The 16,520-nt window shown below is 34.9% G+C and overlaps 1 protein-coding gene across 1 annotated transcript in view; it reads left to right on the top strand.

Annotated features, from left to right (window-relative positions):
- The window catches only part of LOC150080654 (targeting protein for Xklp2-A-like), a 231,563-nt gene that overhangs the window by 183,942 nt on the left and 31,101 nt on the right, over nt 1–16,520 (top strand). The window contains exon 12 of the mRNA XM_090380773.1: nt 10,702–10,845. Coding sequence (XP_090236899.1) covers nt 10,702–10,845 — 144 coding nt within the window. The remainder of the gene's footprint in view (nt 1–10,701; nt 10,846–16,520) is intronic.

Below are 16,520 nucleotides of genomic sequence, written 5' to 3'. Positions count from 1 at the left end.
TTTTGGGGAGGGGGGTTGTAAAATTTAAGACAATAAAAAAGATAAGCAATCAAGAACAAAGAACACGACATGCACAAATTGCAACTAATACAATATGTGCAAATGAGACACTGAGTTACAAAGTTACAAAGCTTCAAAAATAGGAATGAAGAGAAGATTCTGAAAATTTGTTTTTTATATGATTGAAGATTTTGTGGATGGGGAAACTCGTTTCACCATAATGTAAAAACCCACAGAATTCCAGCAATTTTTATTATCTCAAATTCAATAAGATACTGCCCGTTTATAATCGATTAAACTAACAAAAAAGTTAAATCAAATTGTTTTTATTGTTTTATGGTAGTAACCTCCAGAAATGTGCTTTAGAAAAATATCAGAAAGCCGTTCAAAATTGATTCTTATAACTGAACATATGATAACAATGGAAGTGTAGTGCATTTTAATGATTTGAATTGGTGTTTTGAAATTTGATTCTATAAAGCGACTGATTCTTCTAACCGGAATCATGTTAACTGGTGCCTACTTATTTCTCATTACAATGGGCTTACGATTTTCTCTGACCAGACCATGTGGTCCTTCCTCTCAGCCAATAGAAGCGTTTATAAACATATTGGCCACATGTTTTGTTTTTGCATCCTTTAGTTAAAGTGATGTTTTGTGTTGTGCTTATTTAACATAAAGTTACTGTATTGAATTCGTGTACATACAATATTGTGTAAAATAAAGAGATAAAGCTTAATTATATAGCGAAAATTTCAAGGACTTTGAACAAATTACCAAAAAAACAATATGTTATTAGGTTCACATTACAATATTTTCACAATACTATAGTGTCTCTGGAACGGATTAATATCGTAAAGTTTGGTTCCACTGTACTTAAGTAGTCTTGAATTTATAGCTGTAAGATTTTGTGTTCCTTCAGTTTTGTCCTTCAATTTTTTTTACCACCTCAATTTTGAGGTGGTAAAAAAATATTATTTGAAAAGAAGTTGTGGATCAGATATATTAATGTATGATGAGTCTAGTATTCAGTTTTTGGACTTGAGGATTGTTTGTTTCAGGTTATGTGCATATGTTCCATCTGCCCAACAAACCATATAATAGTTTGTGGAGCAGATGGAACTTATTGACTGGGTTTTGCCTCTCAGATATTTCAATATTTGGTTTTCTCCAGTGATAAAGCTCTAATGTCAGCCGTATAATATTATACATTATTTCCATTATATACAGATATATTAGAAAATTCAAAGTTATCTGTTTTTAGTGAGAATAAGAACATTTGACTGAATTGAATATTTGTAGAATAGTGTGCCCCTTGATAGCCCTGATTTACAGCCACTTGTACATATCATCATTTTTCATGGATTTGCTTTATTGTAGATTTATTAGTTTATTACAGTTTTCAAGGTCAGGAAACTACTGAATCAACCATTTTGCTTTCTCCCTCATCAGTCAGAGCTATGGTACTGTCACCTGCCTATATTGAGTATGCTGTTAACTACATGGAAAATTAAATATAAAATTTTATTAGTACATAGGCTAAATATTATTATTAGTATTATTAGTACATAGGCTGTACATAGGTACTACCTCTGTTTGTGATGTACACAACATAAAGTTAAAGAGCTGTTTGGATTTGAGAGGAAGGTGTTATATCAAGAAATATAACTGGAAGAGTTCAATTAGGTGTGCATTAGGATAGGACCAAGTAGTTGTCTTGGGATACCTTTGAAGACAAATTTGGTTAAGAGGTTATTGCTCTTTGTCCGGTTGAAGTTTCCCATAGGATAACATTAGGTTGGCCATGTTGCCTCTTGTAGGTCAAGGTTTATGGTACTGCCTCCTGGAAATTCTTCTAGCATAAAAATTTTAAATATTAATAGTATTTGCCATATAGTGCAAGGAAGCTACAGGCTTTTGCTGCACTGGCAAAAAAAAAAAAGTAGTAAGAAAATAAAAATTGTTTTCCCTACTTACATAGATAACTATCCAGTTGTAACAGTGAGAATTCCACTTTCATTCATTTTACTAATCCCTCTGAGCCTTATAAACCTCAATCAGGTCACTTCTGAGGTGCCAAGCTCTATAGCCCACATAATCAGAGCCTTTCCTCATGCATTCGTTCTGCCGATCTCATCATTTGGACCCTTTCAAGGAGCTCATCTTGTTTTTTCAGATGAGCCTTGAGTCAATCCCACTGAGTCCTAACAGACTCAGTGGGATTGTGACCTCCCTATCTCTACAGGATAATGTTCAATAAATCATCGATAAGACACCATGAGCTTTCCTGGCTGCCTGTGTACACTTTCAGAAAACTTCATATCTGCCATATTTTATTAATATACAGCAACAGCAATTTAAGGACTCAACTCATCAATACAACAATATGGTGCTGTAGGAAATATTGATTTGAGAATGTGACAAATGACTATTGAGGCTACTTAGGTCATTTTCAGGAACTATTGATGGGCTGTGGTGGTGTGAATGGGAACAACACATAGGTAAGAAAAGGGAAGGGGGAGGGTTCAGATCTAGGGCTTGATGCATATGTGAAATCTCATGGGAATAGTTTGTCATGACAAACACACCTAGTCAGGATTTGAAATGGGCTCTCAAAAACTTATTGGTCTTTCGGGGAAATTTTGCTCTCCTCCTCAGGAATTGATTGAGAAATATAAAGGAGCAGGTGTTTTGGATATTGAAGGTGATAAATGTAGATTTAAGGTTTTTCTTGATTCTTCATCTTCAGTTTTTGCTCCCCATGAGTTTGCTGGTCTTTGGGAGCAATTAGAGTTAGAAGGTGTAGTCAAGATGGATTACAGAGTTCAAGTGGACGAAATGATTATGCTGGTACCTTACATGCACAAGACAGAGTAGAGGGATCAAATGGACAGAATAACAATATGGGTACCATGCCTTTAGATTGTGTTTCCTTAAAGGCATGTCTTCTTGTGGAAGCTGGTATTATGGAGAGTACAAATAAGTTCTCATCAAATGATGTGGGTGTAATGAAGTAGAGACAGGATGTGAACAGTCTGCTAAATCAGAACTAACAGACTCAGAATTTACTTGATCAAATTCTTTTGAATTGGAATCAAGGCCACGTGCCTTGGTTTTACACAATGTGGCGAGAGCATATGAACAGTCCCGTGAAATCAATAAAAACAGAATCTGTACCAACTGCATCAGTATCACTGCATTGAAATTATAGTCACATGACTTGGTTTTACACAGTGTTGTGGCTGGGTCTAACGAACTGAAATCTATTATCGATTTACCCAAGCAGATTGTATTTCCTGGCAGAGGTGCTCCTCTGCCTGACAGGGATGGGGGTTTCTCTAGCTGAGCCTTCCCCTCAGAATCAGTGGTGATTCTTGTGATATGGAGGAAGAATTAAGGGTTATCTTAACCCTTAGAACAATAGGGTTATCTTAGAACTAATAATATTAAGCTGGATCTTGTTACACATGTTTTAGAGGAGGGAAAAAACGATGCATGACCACATTGCTCTACAGAATGAAAATGCATTGGACTCTAAGGATTTAGATGATCTTCTGCGGAATAGGGTATTGAGCACATTGCAAGATAATATGATGGTTTTTTTGAATAGTGCTGAATTGGAGCTGAGCAGTTACACTTAATGGTTTGTTGAGCAGATGGAACTTATTGACTGGGTTTTGCCTCTCAGATATTCCATGGGAATCGTACTGACTTGGACAATTCACACAATCAGCATGCAAAATGTGTAAATGGTAATGTAAATCCTTGTTCTGAAGGTGAAGAGATTCTGTATGCACATTGGATGGTAAAAACTTTGAGAGCTTAGAGTTGGGGCAAGAAGATGTAAAATGCAGTCCGCTTATTCAAAGTGGGCTTGCAGCTCAAGATAGTCAACAATCCTTAGTTAAAAAAAGTTATTCATCCTCTCCAATAGCTGGTGGACAGGTTTCTGCAGCAGTTGGTTCTCAAGGTTCCATTGAATCACATTTACAGCATTCAGAACATTCTAATGAGGTTCTTGCTGACTATGAAGAGAATAGTGAATCTGTTGAAGGAACATAAGAGATTTTAGAGCCATCTGCTAATACACATCAGGTGAGTGCACCGTTAGAAGGATGCAAGCTTAGTGAGGCTTTACATGGTCACAGTAATGATTTTCAGAATGCAGTTACTTCCGGTATAATGTGAAACCTATCTGTAGTGCTAAAATTAAGTGTACATATTCTGTTGAAGGAATCTGGGTCATCATTATGTACATTGAAAGTAAAGAGGATTAAAGGGTGTAGGAGTAATCATGGAGGTTGGTACATGTAAGGATGTTCAGTTGATTCAATTGATGTACATTTAAAAAAATTTAGGCCTCTGTGACTAAACCTTTCAGTGTTCTGAAAGGTTTAGTCACAGGCATCAACAGTGTTCTGTTTCACACCTACAATGTATACTATGTGGAGTTGGGGGAAACCTCTGGTGCCGTTTGACACTAAACACACTCTACATGCATATTTCTTGAAAATTATAATCTACAGAGGTTCAAGTCTAATGTCAACAAGTATCTTCTTCTCAACCTTCAACCCATGCACAGTACTTAGTACAATGGTTCTAATATCTCTCGTTTAGGGTTTTCATTAAAAAAAAAGAAGAAGAAAAAAAGTGATCATTTGGATTCTGTCAGAAGTGTTGGCCTTTGCAGACTGTAACAGAAATGGACATTGAGATTTTTACTGAGACTGCATATACTGTATTTGTGAAATGAACGAGGAAGTGTTTGGGAGGTTTAAATATTTTTGCAGATAAGTTTGTTCTATTAGTTTAACTATTCATGTTGTATTCAGTAGTAAGAAAAGGGGGGGCGTGCTGTATGAAGTAATAAAATTTTTGGATGTGGTGTACACACAGCAAAGATATACTCATTTCCTTGACATAACATGGCATCAACAATGACCCTCTCCCCACATACACACACACACTCCTTGGACTCCCTCCAGTCACTATCTGGCAGAGTAGAGACAACAAGATTATACAGTAGCTGATCCAGATGTCTTCTACAGAGTTACCAATAGGTTCGGTTCATTGAACTATCTAGCAGCTGGCCTCAAGCAATCTGACCTTCCTTGCATTGAGCGTACAGGAACCTGTATGCTCGAATTAAGGGAGATTGGATCTTGCTGTGGTGTCCATTATAACTTGAAGGAAGCATGTCAAACGACATCAATCATACTGCATGGAAGAAAAGATGGTGAGGTTCCAGAGCTTTTCTCTGCAGACTAAACATGAATTTCACCACTTCAAGTTTCCAATAAACAAAGTGGTGATTGTTACTGGGGCATTATACCCAGGGTTACTAACAGTCCCCACCATCTTGAAGGTGTAAGCAGAGGATTTGGTTGTTACAGAACGACTGGACATCACTGAAGTTCTGTTCACTTGACTCAAATGTCACCTGAATATCAGTTCCATCAGCATTTTAGACTTCCAGATAGCAATACTTAGCTTGTCACACCTAAGAGAACGTTTGCTACAGCCACAAGGACCATTTATTATTATTTAAATAATATTGAAATTTTAAATAAAGTAAATTTCAATAACGTTATTAAATTCAGTTAAATTTTATTTCATTATAGTAAATTCAGATCATTGTTTGAGTGAAAATGCAATTACTACTATAGTTACGGATTATACAAATCCCAGACATACATCCTTCCCCAAAGTAATAATGGGAGGAAGCATTCCATTTTAGTTTTAAATAATGATCCCATCACTGTCCCAATTGTTTATCCTATTTTAAACTGTTTTCATTTTGCAGCATGCATTTCATTTTAACTTTAAATAATGATCCATCATTGCCACAAATTTAAACTTAGCACACAAGTCTTTAAGAGTCGTATGTGATTTCTTTTCAAAACTTAAAGTACAGTTTTTAAAATTTTAAGGCTATGTGATATTTAAATTACTTTGTGAAATAAAACTAGTTTTTCATTTTAATTATACCATCTGGATATGTTTCTGTTTTGAGCAGAATTAAATTTAACATTTCTCATATTTCAAGTGTAGTCTCCTTTTTTGTTTGCCTTCTCCTATGGTGTAGTCTCCTTTTTTGTTTGCCTTCTCCTATGGTGTAGTCTCCTTTTATGTTCGCCATGTCCTTTTAGTCAAAAAATGGAAGTACCAGTAAGATTGATGAAATATAAAATACAAATTAGTTAACAGAGATTGTGACAGTGTTGTAAATTTGTTCCAATACGATTCAATCAAATAAGTGAATGCCAATCAGCCATTTAAAATTTACATATAGTGAATATGATAAAAAAAAAAAAAAAAAAAAAAAAAAAACGTTTGAAGTTCAGTAACTTCAAAAAATATATATAGAGAAGAAAATGTTGTTGTTGTTGTTGTTTGGTTTTTAGGAGCATTAGCAGCTTAGGCCATATTACTCCGGGATATGCGGTGGTCATTCCCTGACCTTTCCGCATCATCCGTATTTGGTGGTGAGAAGAAAATGTAATGATGATTAAAACTCTCAATCACAGTGGATTAATTATTGAAGTGTGAAATGTGTGTCTTGCCATTTAGGGGAATAGAAAAAAATGGAGGTAATGAATCAATATTTGCTAGTGCTATTGGGGCAGTGTTAAGTGGGTGTTTTGGTGGGCCAACACAGATTAACAGTTTAATGATAGTCATGCAGTAACTTGAAAATGATTGGGGGGAGGGATCATCATGGGCCTACTGGGGATCCATAAAAGACCAGCAATTACATGGTATATGTGTATGCACTAGACTTACTGAAGACAAACAATCGCACATTTACTTGCTGATACACTAATGCCAGGAGTATAGTAAATAAACATGATGAAGTATTAGTTAAGTCACTAAACAGTAACATTAACAGGGAATTGGTGTCATTCTGATATTGGGGATGGAGAATTGAATATGGTTGCGTTCAGAAATTACAGATATGTCAAGAGATTGATTTTGGTTAAGAATTTCGATTCTATAACAGCACAATAATCAATAGACATAGTTGCCCAAACATGTACTTCTGGAATGTAGTCTGTATAATGATGCTTGACTAGTGTCATTCAGTTCTCTGGCAAGTTTAAAGGAACCTTTGTCGCTTAGCCATATCATAGGCAAAAAATCAAATCTCACAGAATTCTTCTCCTTCCTAAAATGAATAAGATTATATAACCATTTCTAACTGCTTCTACATCAACCAACACGGGCAGTACGAATCACTTTCATAGGCGCAATATGGCCTAAGTAGCCATTGTACGTAAAACCCCATCAACTATGCAACACAGGTTGCCAGTCTAATATGGAGTCTGTCTGCAGGAACAAACACTGGGAAAACAAAAATGATAGTAGGAATATGTTATAGGTCAAAAGACATGAGTATAATGAACAATTATATAGACAAATTCAGCAGGCCAGTAAATCAGTCTTACTATGGGGAATTTCAACATTCCAGATTCTGGCTTAGACCTCATGGGTTGGCAACTCATTCAGCAGCAGGATATTTCTGGATTTTTACAGGTCTTTCCAATTTTCTTTTACCCTATGCCATGGCATTTTTCTATCTTGCCCTTAAATTCAATGACCATGAAAAAAATGTGTGAAGTGTTTTTTGTTTTTGTTTGTTTGTTTGTTTGTTTGTTTGTTTGTTTGTTTGTTTGTTGATGCTACATAAGCTTGCTTTCTTGCATCATATGCATCTGATCAACAATTTATGCTTTAAGCCATTAGTTTCCATATGAATAATTGCACCCTTAAGAACCGATATAGTTTGTTACATCATCAATTTTTGTACTTGGCATCCATAATTACATTATTACATCCATCTGAATATATTCCCAGTTTGCCTTGTAACTGAACCTTCCATTAACACTACATCCTGTGAAACCAAAGTAGTCTGCATTAGATGATTTAATTCTATGGCTGGATTTGGAAGATTATTGCCTAGCACAGGATTAGACACTTGAGTCTGTTGATCCCCTTGTTTGAGTTTGTTTTAGGGCATCAACTTGCTTCCTGAGCAAGTCAGTCTTTTCTAACAATACAATTTTAATTTCAGGTTATCGCACTTCCAACATGACCACTCAGAAATGAATCTTAATCAGATAGAAAAAGTTCTGTATACATGTAACGATGAGTGCAAGAAGAAAGGAATTAAAATTCGTGGGTAATTCACAATGACAGCTCGCCCATCATTCACGACACTCCAAGCTATATTAAGCTACCTTTTCTAGACAAAACCATATTTATCTTGAAATAAAAACTGAAGTAAAAAAAATTAGAATGGCACACTGATATATTATATTTTATCATAGTTATATTATATCACAGATATATATTATATATTTCAAGGATAACTTTAAAAATGTCAAAGTAAATCACTGGTGTAATTTACATTGTTTTCAGCCATTTCAAAAAATGTACGATAAGTGGAATACGAAAGAAAAATGCAGCAGAAAGCCAGGAATTTAAAGCAAATTGTGTGTCAGAATAGAAGGTCCAGCGTGCAGCAAGCGACTTAAAAATTCAAGTTAGGCAAAAAAAGGCCATTTTTAATTGAAATATTGGCACAAGTTGAAGAATCTGGTATTTGGTGGTTTTGTGCCTATATAAAAGCTACTTCTTTCTGTAAAAAATCTAAAGATTCAGCTGTTGCCAATGCCAAGAGGACTGTTAAACAGTGAAAAGATCATATGGATTGATGAGTCTATATATATATATATATATATATTAGTAAAATAATGAGAGGAGTTTACCTCAATATAAATTTTTGGGAACACTTCCGTATGATACCCTCCAGAAATTAAAACAGAAAAAAAACCGAAAAAATCGACAACTTACCAGTACATTAGAGTAAAATATAAATAATTAAATAATCAATTTAACACAATTCAAATCAATTTAAAACAATTAAAAAACAAATTAACTCAATTAAAAGAATCTAACGAAAATATTCAAAATGATTTTCCTTCCTGAAGCTGACAACGCTTTTCGACCATATGTCATGATCACAGGAATAAAAATTACTGAATCAGGTTAAACCTGAAACTTAAATAGTGATTATTTGTCTTCGCGCATGCGTGTAAAGGTCCACGCATCGGAGATCAAATATGGCCGCTGAACATTAACAGAATTCTCGTGTAATTTAATTTCAACGGTTTCTGCAATTAATAGTTGCGTATAATTACGTTGAACGTTAAGTATTTTGGCCTCGCTAAATAAAAAAGTTTGTTTTTCGTTAATGGCATGAAAATGAGGCCAAATTTTTTTTTATTTAACGAGGCCAAAATACTTAACGTTCAACGTAATTATACGCAACTATTAATTGCAGAAACCGTTGAAATTAAATTACACGAGAATTCTGTTAATGTTCGGCGGCCATATTTGATCTCCGATGCGTGGACCTTTACGCGAATGCGCGAAGACAAATAATCACTATTTAAGTTTCAGGTTTAACCCGATTCGGTAATTTTCATTCCTGTGATCATGACATATGGTCGAAAAGCGTTGTCAGCTTCAGGAAGGAAAATAGTTTTGAATATTTTCGTTAGATTCTTTTAATTGCGTTAATTTGTTTTTTTATTGTTTTAAATTGATTTGAATTGTGTTAAATTGATTATTTCATTATTTATATTTTACTCTAATGTGTACTACAGGTAAGTTGTCGATTTTTTTTCGGTTTTTCCGTTTTAATTTCTGGAGGGTATCATACGGAAGTGTTCTACGTACTATATTGAGGTAAACTCCTCTTATTATTTTACTAATATTATTATCAACGTAGAACATATTGAGTATTACAGCTCTGATTTGTATATATATTATTGTTTATTTTTTTATTTTATTTTTTTTTTTTTTTTTGCACCAATTATGAAAGTGTGCCATGAATCCCTGCATCCAGACTCTTATGTTCTTAGGACAAACTGGGTCCACTCATACCATTAGAAAGCTATGTTGCCTCCTTCAAATATATTTGTTGTATTGGACCAACTTTTCCCTGCATTGCTTTATTTTTACTTGGGTTCCGATGGATTCTTTCAAAATAACAACACAGTATTTCCAACATCAACCATAGTCATAATTTTTCAGATCTGAATCCAATTGAGAATGTTGGGGATATGTTGGTAAATGGCTGTTTGACTTTGCAGTTCTCCATCAACCACAATACAGTAGCTGACAAATACCCTGATGGAGGTATAGTTAAATGTAGTGCTAGAGTTCCTCAGACACCTCGTGAAATCCATACCACAAAGGTACGGTCTGTAATTCAGGCAAAAGGTGGCTAGATATTGACTACAGGTTCCTAATTTTTAAGCTAGTGACTATATTATCTTATGGACCATATCAAGAGCTTCAAGGTGACACAAACTCCATATCACTATTTTAATTAGTGACTGAGGTATGCAGATTTTAAGCTAATTTAAATTCCAATAAATTCACTGTTTTACAAATTTTAAAGTCCTACAATTTTGGATCTCTTTGAACCAGTGTGTTATAACATATATACATTCGTCTTGATGCCTAAATCTTTCTCCGTAGTGACCAATAATTTTCAATTCCAAGGAAGTATAATATTAAAGTCTGTTTGTGCTGTTATTTATATTTTAATTAAAAATCATTAGTACTAAAGTTTTTATATTATAATTTTTATACTAATTGTTAATAAAATTATTCTGTTTTTTAATTATTTAGATGTGTAGCTTCCATGCTCACCGTATGCCTGATTTTAAACCTTCTGAAATTCCCATCAGCAGAAAGCCACTTACTCAAATACAACCTTTTAATCTTTTAAGTGACCAGAAAAGGCAAGAAAACATATCAAAATGGCAAACTATGGTAAATGAAATTTATATTTTATTCCAAAATTGAAGTAGTATTCGTATAAACTGAGAATAAAGCTCTATTTTCAGTTGTTTTCTGACTATATTAATTTATTACACAAATCATTCACTGTTCCACTATCCTGTATTCTAAATTCACATCTGAAGATGGAAAAAATTGATTTATATTAGTATTGACAAAATGCAAAAGGAAGCAAAGCTATAAACAGCACCAAATAAAAAACTTAATTTGTCCATTCTTTCTAGTAATTTGCCCAGTCCTTCTTTAAAGACTATTTAAATTTCTTCAAACTATTCACTTCCACTTCACTATGTGGAAAATTATTTCAAAAATCTGTTACTCTGCCTTGAAGGCAAATTTTCAGATGCTGCAATTTGCAGAACTCTAATCTCTTTCATATTTCAGAAGTCACACTTCCTCTCTTCCTTTTTTTTTTTTTTTTTTTTTTTTTTTTAATCCATTCTCCTGCTCACCATCCTAACATTGTTTTACTCCATCTTTTTAACAAAAAAATGGTGAAACATGGCTTCGGCATTAAGTTCAGAACTTTTAAAATAATTTTTGCAAATATTTGCTTGAAATTTTAGTATTCATCTCTATTTAATGAATTGATGTGTAGGGGTGCTAGCCTTGTATTGCATAAAATATGTGAAACATGTCAAAATGAAATGTTACTCTATGTTACAAGTTAACTTAAAAAAGCCAAATTGTCTTTTTTGTTATGTGTGTGACCCAAAGGCTAACTTATGCAAGATTTTTCCCACATACAACAGAACCTCAAAAATCCAGAACTTATTGCATATTTCTCCATGGGTAGTGACTGTACAAGGGCAGAGAAAAAATTAGGCTGGCTGGACTTTAAAAAATAATAATAATAAATAAAACAGCCCTACAGGTCCCAAAGTTATGAATAATAATTTCAAAACACCATTTCTTTCTATTTTACATACAGATATCAGGCAAAAATTGGTAACCTGTGTAATTTTTCAATTAATAATGTGTAACCCCTCTTTTAGCATGAATCACTTTTTATGAATGACTTCATTAATTCTCATTGGTAAGAATTCATCTAGACCCCTTAAATAGTTTATATCAATATCAAGCCATTCTAAAAACAACTGAGTCCGTAATTCATTCAGGTTTTATGTGGCTGCGGTTGTGTTTTCACTTGCTGTTCAAGATGGTCCCATATATTCTCTTAGGATTTAAATCTGATAACTTGGATGGCCAACTAAATACCCTACTTTTCTCTTGGGTTCCTTGCTTCAGTTTGAAACAGTAGTGGCCCTGTGAACTAGATAGTTGATTTCAAAGCACATGAATGCCTCTGAAATGTTCAGAAAAAGACACAACGTAAATCGCCCAGAATATTTGTATAGCTTTAAAAATAAAAAACACACCTGAAATATTTTAGCATTAAATCAGATCACACACCAACCATAAGAGTAAGTATTTACTGTAACTAAAATATTTACATATTAAAATAAAATAAATAAATATTTACAAAAACTGCTATTATATTAAATTAAATTATATACATATAAAACATTAAAACTGTAATAAAATCCTTGAGATAAAATACACTAAAATAAACCGGATTAAAAGCGATAAAAACGATAAAAATCTCTGGAGCTTTCGGAGGCATCCGCCTCCTTCTTCAGCAGTAACAAAACTTCCTGCAGCACGTCCATATATAACAGGCTCACGGTACCTATACACGTGGTGCAGTCGGCGCATGGTCTGAACTGGAAGCGGAAATAGCTCGGGAATGTGTTAAGCAAAACCGTTCATCCGTACTTAGGATGATAGTTTCAAACAGAGGATGCATACGCATACCTCTGTCCCTATTCATAATATTGTGGTCAGATGAACAGATTCGTAGGCTCTCGAGCCATTTACGGTTCCAGAACCCATGCGCTCGATCCACAATAACCACATCCTGTGGGGAAATTTGATGCTGCTTCTCCCAAAAATGCTCAGCCACAGCAGACTTATTGTAATCAGCGGTTTTTATAGCATTTGCATGCTCCCTCAGACGATCCTTGAGCCGTCGTTTTGTCTCGCCCACATAACATTCCCCACAATCCAGGCATTTTATCCTGTATACTACACTACTCAGGTCCTTTGCTATTGGGTCTTTTACCTGAGACAACACTGTGTGCAACCTCCGCCCTGCAAGCCGCACACAGCGTGTTTTATAACCCCGCAAAACTCTAGCGAGATGCTCAGTAACGCCCGGATAGTAAGGAATGTATGCGGTAGCCACAGGAACAAACGGTTCCTGACGGTTAGACTCTATTCCTTTACTAAATCTGTCTATGATCCTCTGGGGGTATCCGCATTTTCTAAGGTCTGCTGTGACCCGTCTAATTTCACATTCTTTGTCCTCAGAGGTGGTGCAGTGTGACCCTGCTCTATCTAGTAGAGCTTTCACTACACTACACTAATCTTATGCTGCCCAGCTTGTGCTGAACTATAATGGGTGTACTGGCCTCTGCACATAGGTTTTTTAAACACAGAAGTTTTGAGCAGTTTTGAGAAGAAGTTTTGAGAAGTTTTTAAATTCCTACCCTTTACCTTTTATAGTAGTTATTTCTTTGATTACATCCCACATCAATACACTATGATCACTACTGCCTAATAGTTCCTTTATTATAGATTATTTATACCTGATGAATCTGTTTATAATCAGATTAAGAATGTTTTTCTGTTGTAGCTCTTCCGATGTGTTAGTATTAGCCACATAGTGCAAGGAAGCCACAGGCTTTTCTCATTGGTAAGAATTCATCTAGACCCCTTAAATAGTTTATATCAATATCAAGCCACTGAGGGGGAAAAAAAAAAGATAAGAAAATACAAATTATGTGCTGCTCTCCTCATCCACTTGACCTTTGAATTTCTTAAAACTGTCAGCCACAACTACCTGTGGAAGCAATTTGTTCCAGTAATCAACAACTCATTAGCTAAGATAAAACGTTCGTACAGAGTTGCCATATTGGACCCATCACTTTTGAAGACTTAAATGCACAAGGCATAATATGTTATGGATTGAGATTCTCTTTCACCATAGTTTACCCATAAATTAACTACATAAGTAGTGTAATGGCATCGTTTGATTATATCTCATATTGTGGCTACCTTCACAATGAGATACCAGGTATTACACTACTTCGAATAAGTAACATTTCTCTAGTAGAGGAGACTACTATTATTTATTCTTAGTGGTATACCACCACCCAGACATATTTCAGAGCTTGTTGGCTCACTCTTCGATGGGCAGGCAGGTACCCTGATAATGCAGACATGCCATCAAACGATGCCGTTACACTACTTATGTAGTTAAATTTATGTGTAAACTATGATGTATTTACACCAAACTTATATAGTAACCCATCAATATGTAGCTCGTATAAGTTGATATTTATAAGAAGGAAAATGATTAGTGCTCCGAGCCAGCCATTCCAGTGGCAACACTTGTTCTCTTCATTGCTTATTTTTAAATATCAGTTGTTTTTTTTTTTATAACAAGATCAGTGAAATACATTGTTATCAAAAGTATTGGAACAAGCAATACTGTTGTATGCAGTTTCTGTATCTTAAATAATTTGTGCCAGTTTCAAGGTGGGAGAGCAGTTTCAAATTACTAATGAAGAAGTTGTGTGAAAATTATGTAAAAAAAAATTATCTATTTAATTGAAATTTTCCATTCAGATGGACACCACATACCAAAAATATTCAGAAATCTCCTGCCAGCTGTGCGAATGGGGTGGATACAAAGCAGGAATGAGTTTAAAACTATGCAGGCAATAGCAGAGATATATATCTTACTTTGCAATAATAAAGATTATTTAATTAATTTATTTATTTATATAATGACTAAAAAACAATTTTAATATGGTGTAAGCCACCTTTGGCCTTGAATACAGCAGATATACTATGTGACAGACTTACCACTAGTTTTTGGCAATTTCAATGGAAACATTTCTCTTCACATGGAAAATCTTTTAACCTAACTTTTTTTGTTTCGGGGGAAGGAGGCAGGGGGTTGTGATAAATGGTTATTCCTCAGATTGAGCTAATGTAAGAAGTGAGGTTCTCCAAGGATCAGTATTGGGACCACTGTTGTTTTTGATAGAGGGCAATAGAAGAGATAGAGGGCATGATGTCTAAATTTGCAGATGATGTAAAAATCAGTATAGTAGTTAATAATCACTGCCAAGCAGAGCTTCTTCAGAGTGATCTAAATAGACTTCAGGAATAGTCAGAGAAGTGGAAGCTATGCTTTAATTCAGCAAAATGCAAGATCTTGCACCTGGGGAACAGTAACCCCAAAATAACTTATACACATGGTGGAGTTGAAATGAAGCTATAGTGGAAGAAAGGGACTTGGGAGTTACGATACGATACGATCAGACATGAAGTTCTCTGAGCATTGTAGACAGGTTGGAAGGAAGGCCCATGATGTCCTATCGATGATTTATCCAACGTTTGCTAGTAGAAATAAGGACGTCATAATCCCATTATACGAGCTATTGTTAGACCACACTAGGAATACTGTGTTCAGTTGTGGAGACTGCACCTAAAAAAAAGGACATCGAGTTTCTTGAAAGGGTCTAAAGACGGGCAACTCGCTTGGTGAGATAGGCAAAAGGGCGTCCATATGAGGAAAGACTTCAAGTATGGGGATTGCACAGCTTGGAAACTAGGCACCTTATAGGAGACTTAATTGGGGTGTTTAAAGCTCTGAGTAGCAAAAGTAAAATGAATGAGGACAAAATTTTCATGGTTATAAATGATTCTAGAACTAGGAGCCATAAATTCAAGTTACGTGGGGGGGGGAGTTTAGACTGGATTGCAGGAAGTTCTATTTTAGCCAGGCGAATTATAAATTATTGGAATAAGTCACCTATATGGGTGGTTGAGGCTAACATTTTGAGGAAATTCAAAGGTCAGCTGGATAGTTACCTATGGAAGGAGGGAAATGCATAGGTCATTTATTTCTTTTTCTTTTATTATTTATTAATTATTTATTTTATATACTATTTTACTTCTTTTTTTTTTTTTTTTTCTTTTTTTTGGCTGGTGCAGCATAAACCTTAGGCTTCCTTGCACCATATGCACCGTTAAAATTCTAAATTGCACCATTAAAATACTAAAAAAAAAAATACTAAACTTGAAAAGTCAGCCTTCACAGTCTGTTTTGTGTAACAGTTCTCTAATTCATCACACAAATGCTTGTTCTTGGGAAACTTTTGGTGCATAGACTAATCAGGCTATGGTTCTTCTACTCCAGTTCATACTATTTTTAAAAAAAAGAAAAGGGTAAACTGCAGCCATTACCAATCCACTGCAGGATGGAGGCCTCCTCAGCGATTTGTGTTGAAGGAAATGGACCATAATCTGACATGCTGGTCCAGTGTGGGTTGACAGATCGACTGTATTTAGCAGTCAGGGGCTTGAACCCTGGTCTACTCCAAGAGCATGTACTACTGCACTCCCACTTCTGACCACTCAGCTATTTTTCATGTATTGTCTCTGTTCATTTGTATTCACCAGCCAGTGTGAACATTGTGCAAGTTTAAAACATGCAGTAAACTACCTGACTCTGCAACTACAACTCTAATTTAAGAGATCTTTAATAATTCTTCCACTTTTGAATAAGATTTGAA

This window comes from Mastigoproctus giganteus, chromosome 9 (genome assembly GCF_048544385.1).
Source record: "Mastigoproctus giganteus isolate SK-2022 chromosome 9, ASM4854438v1, whole genome shotgun sequence".
NCBI lineage: Eukaryota > Metazoa > Arthropoda > Arachnida > Uropygi > Thelyphonidae > Mastigoproctus > Mastigoproctus giganteus.
This window is presented reverse-complemented; position numbering and strand designations above follow the sequence as displayed.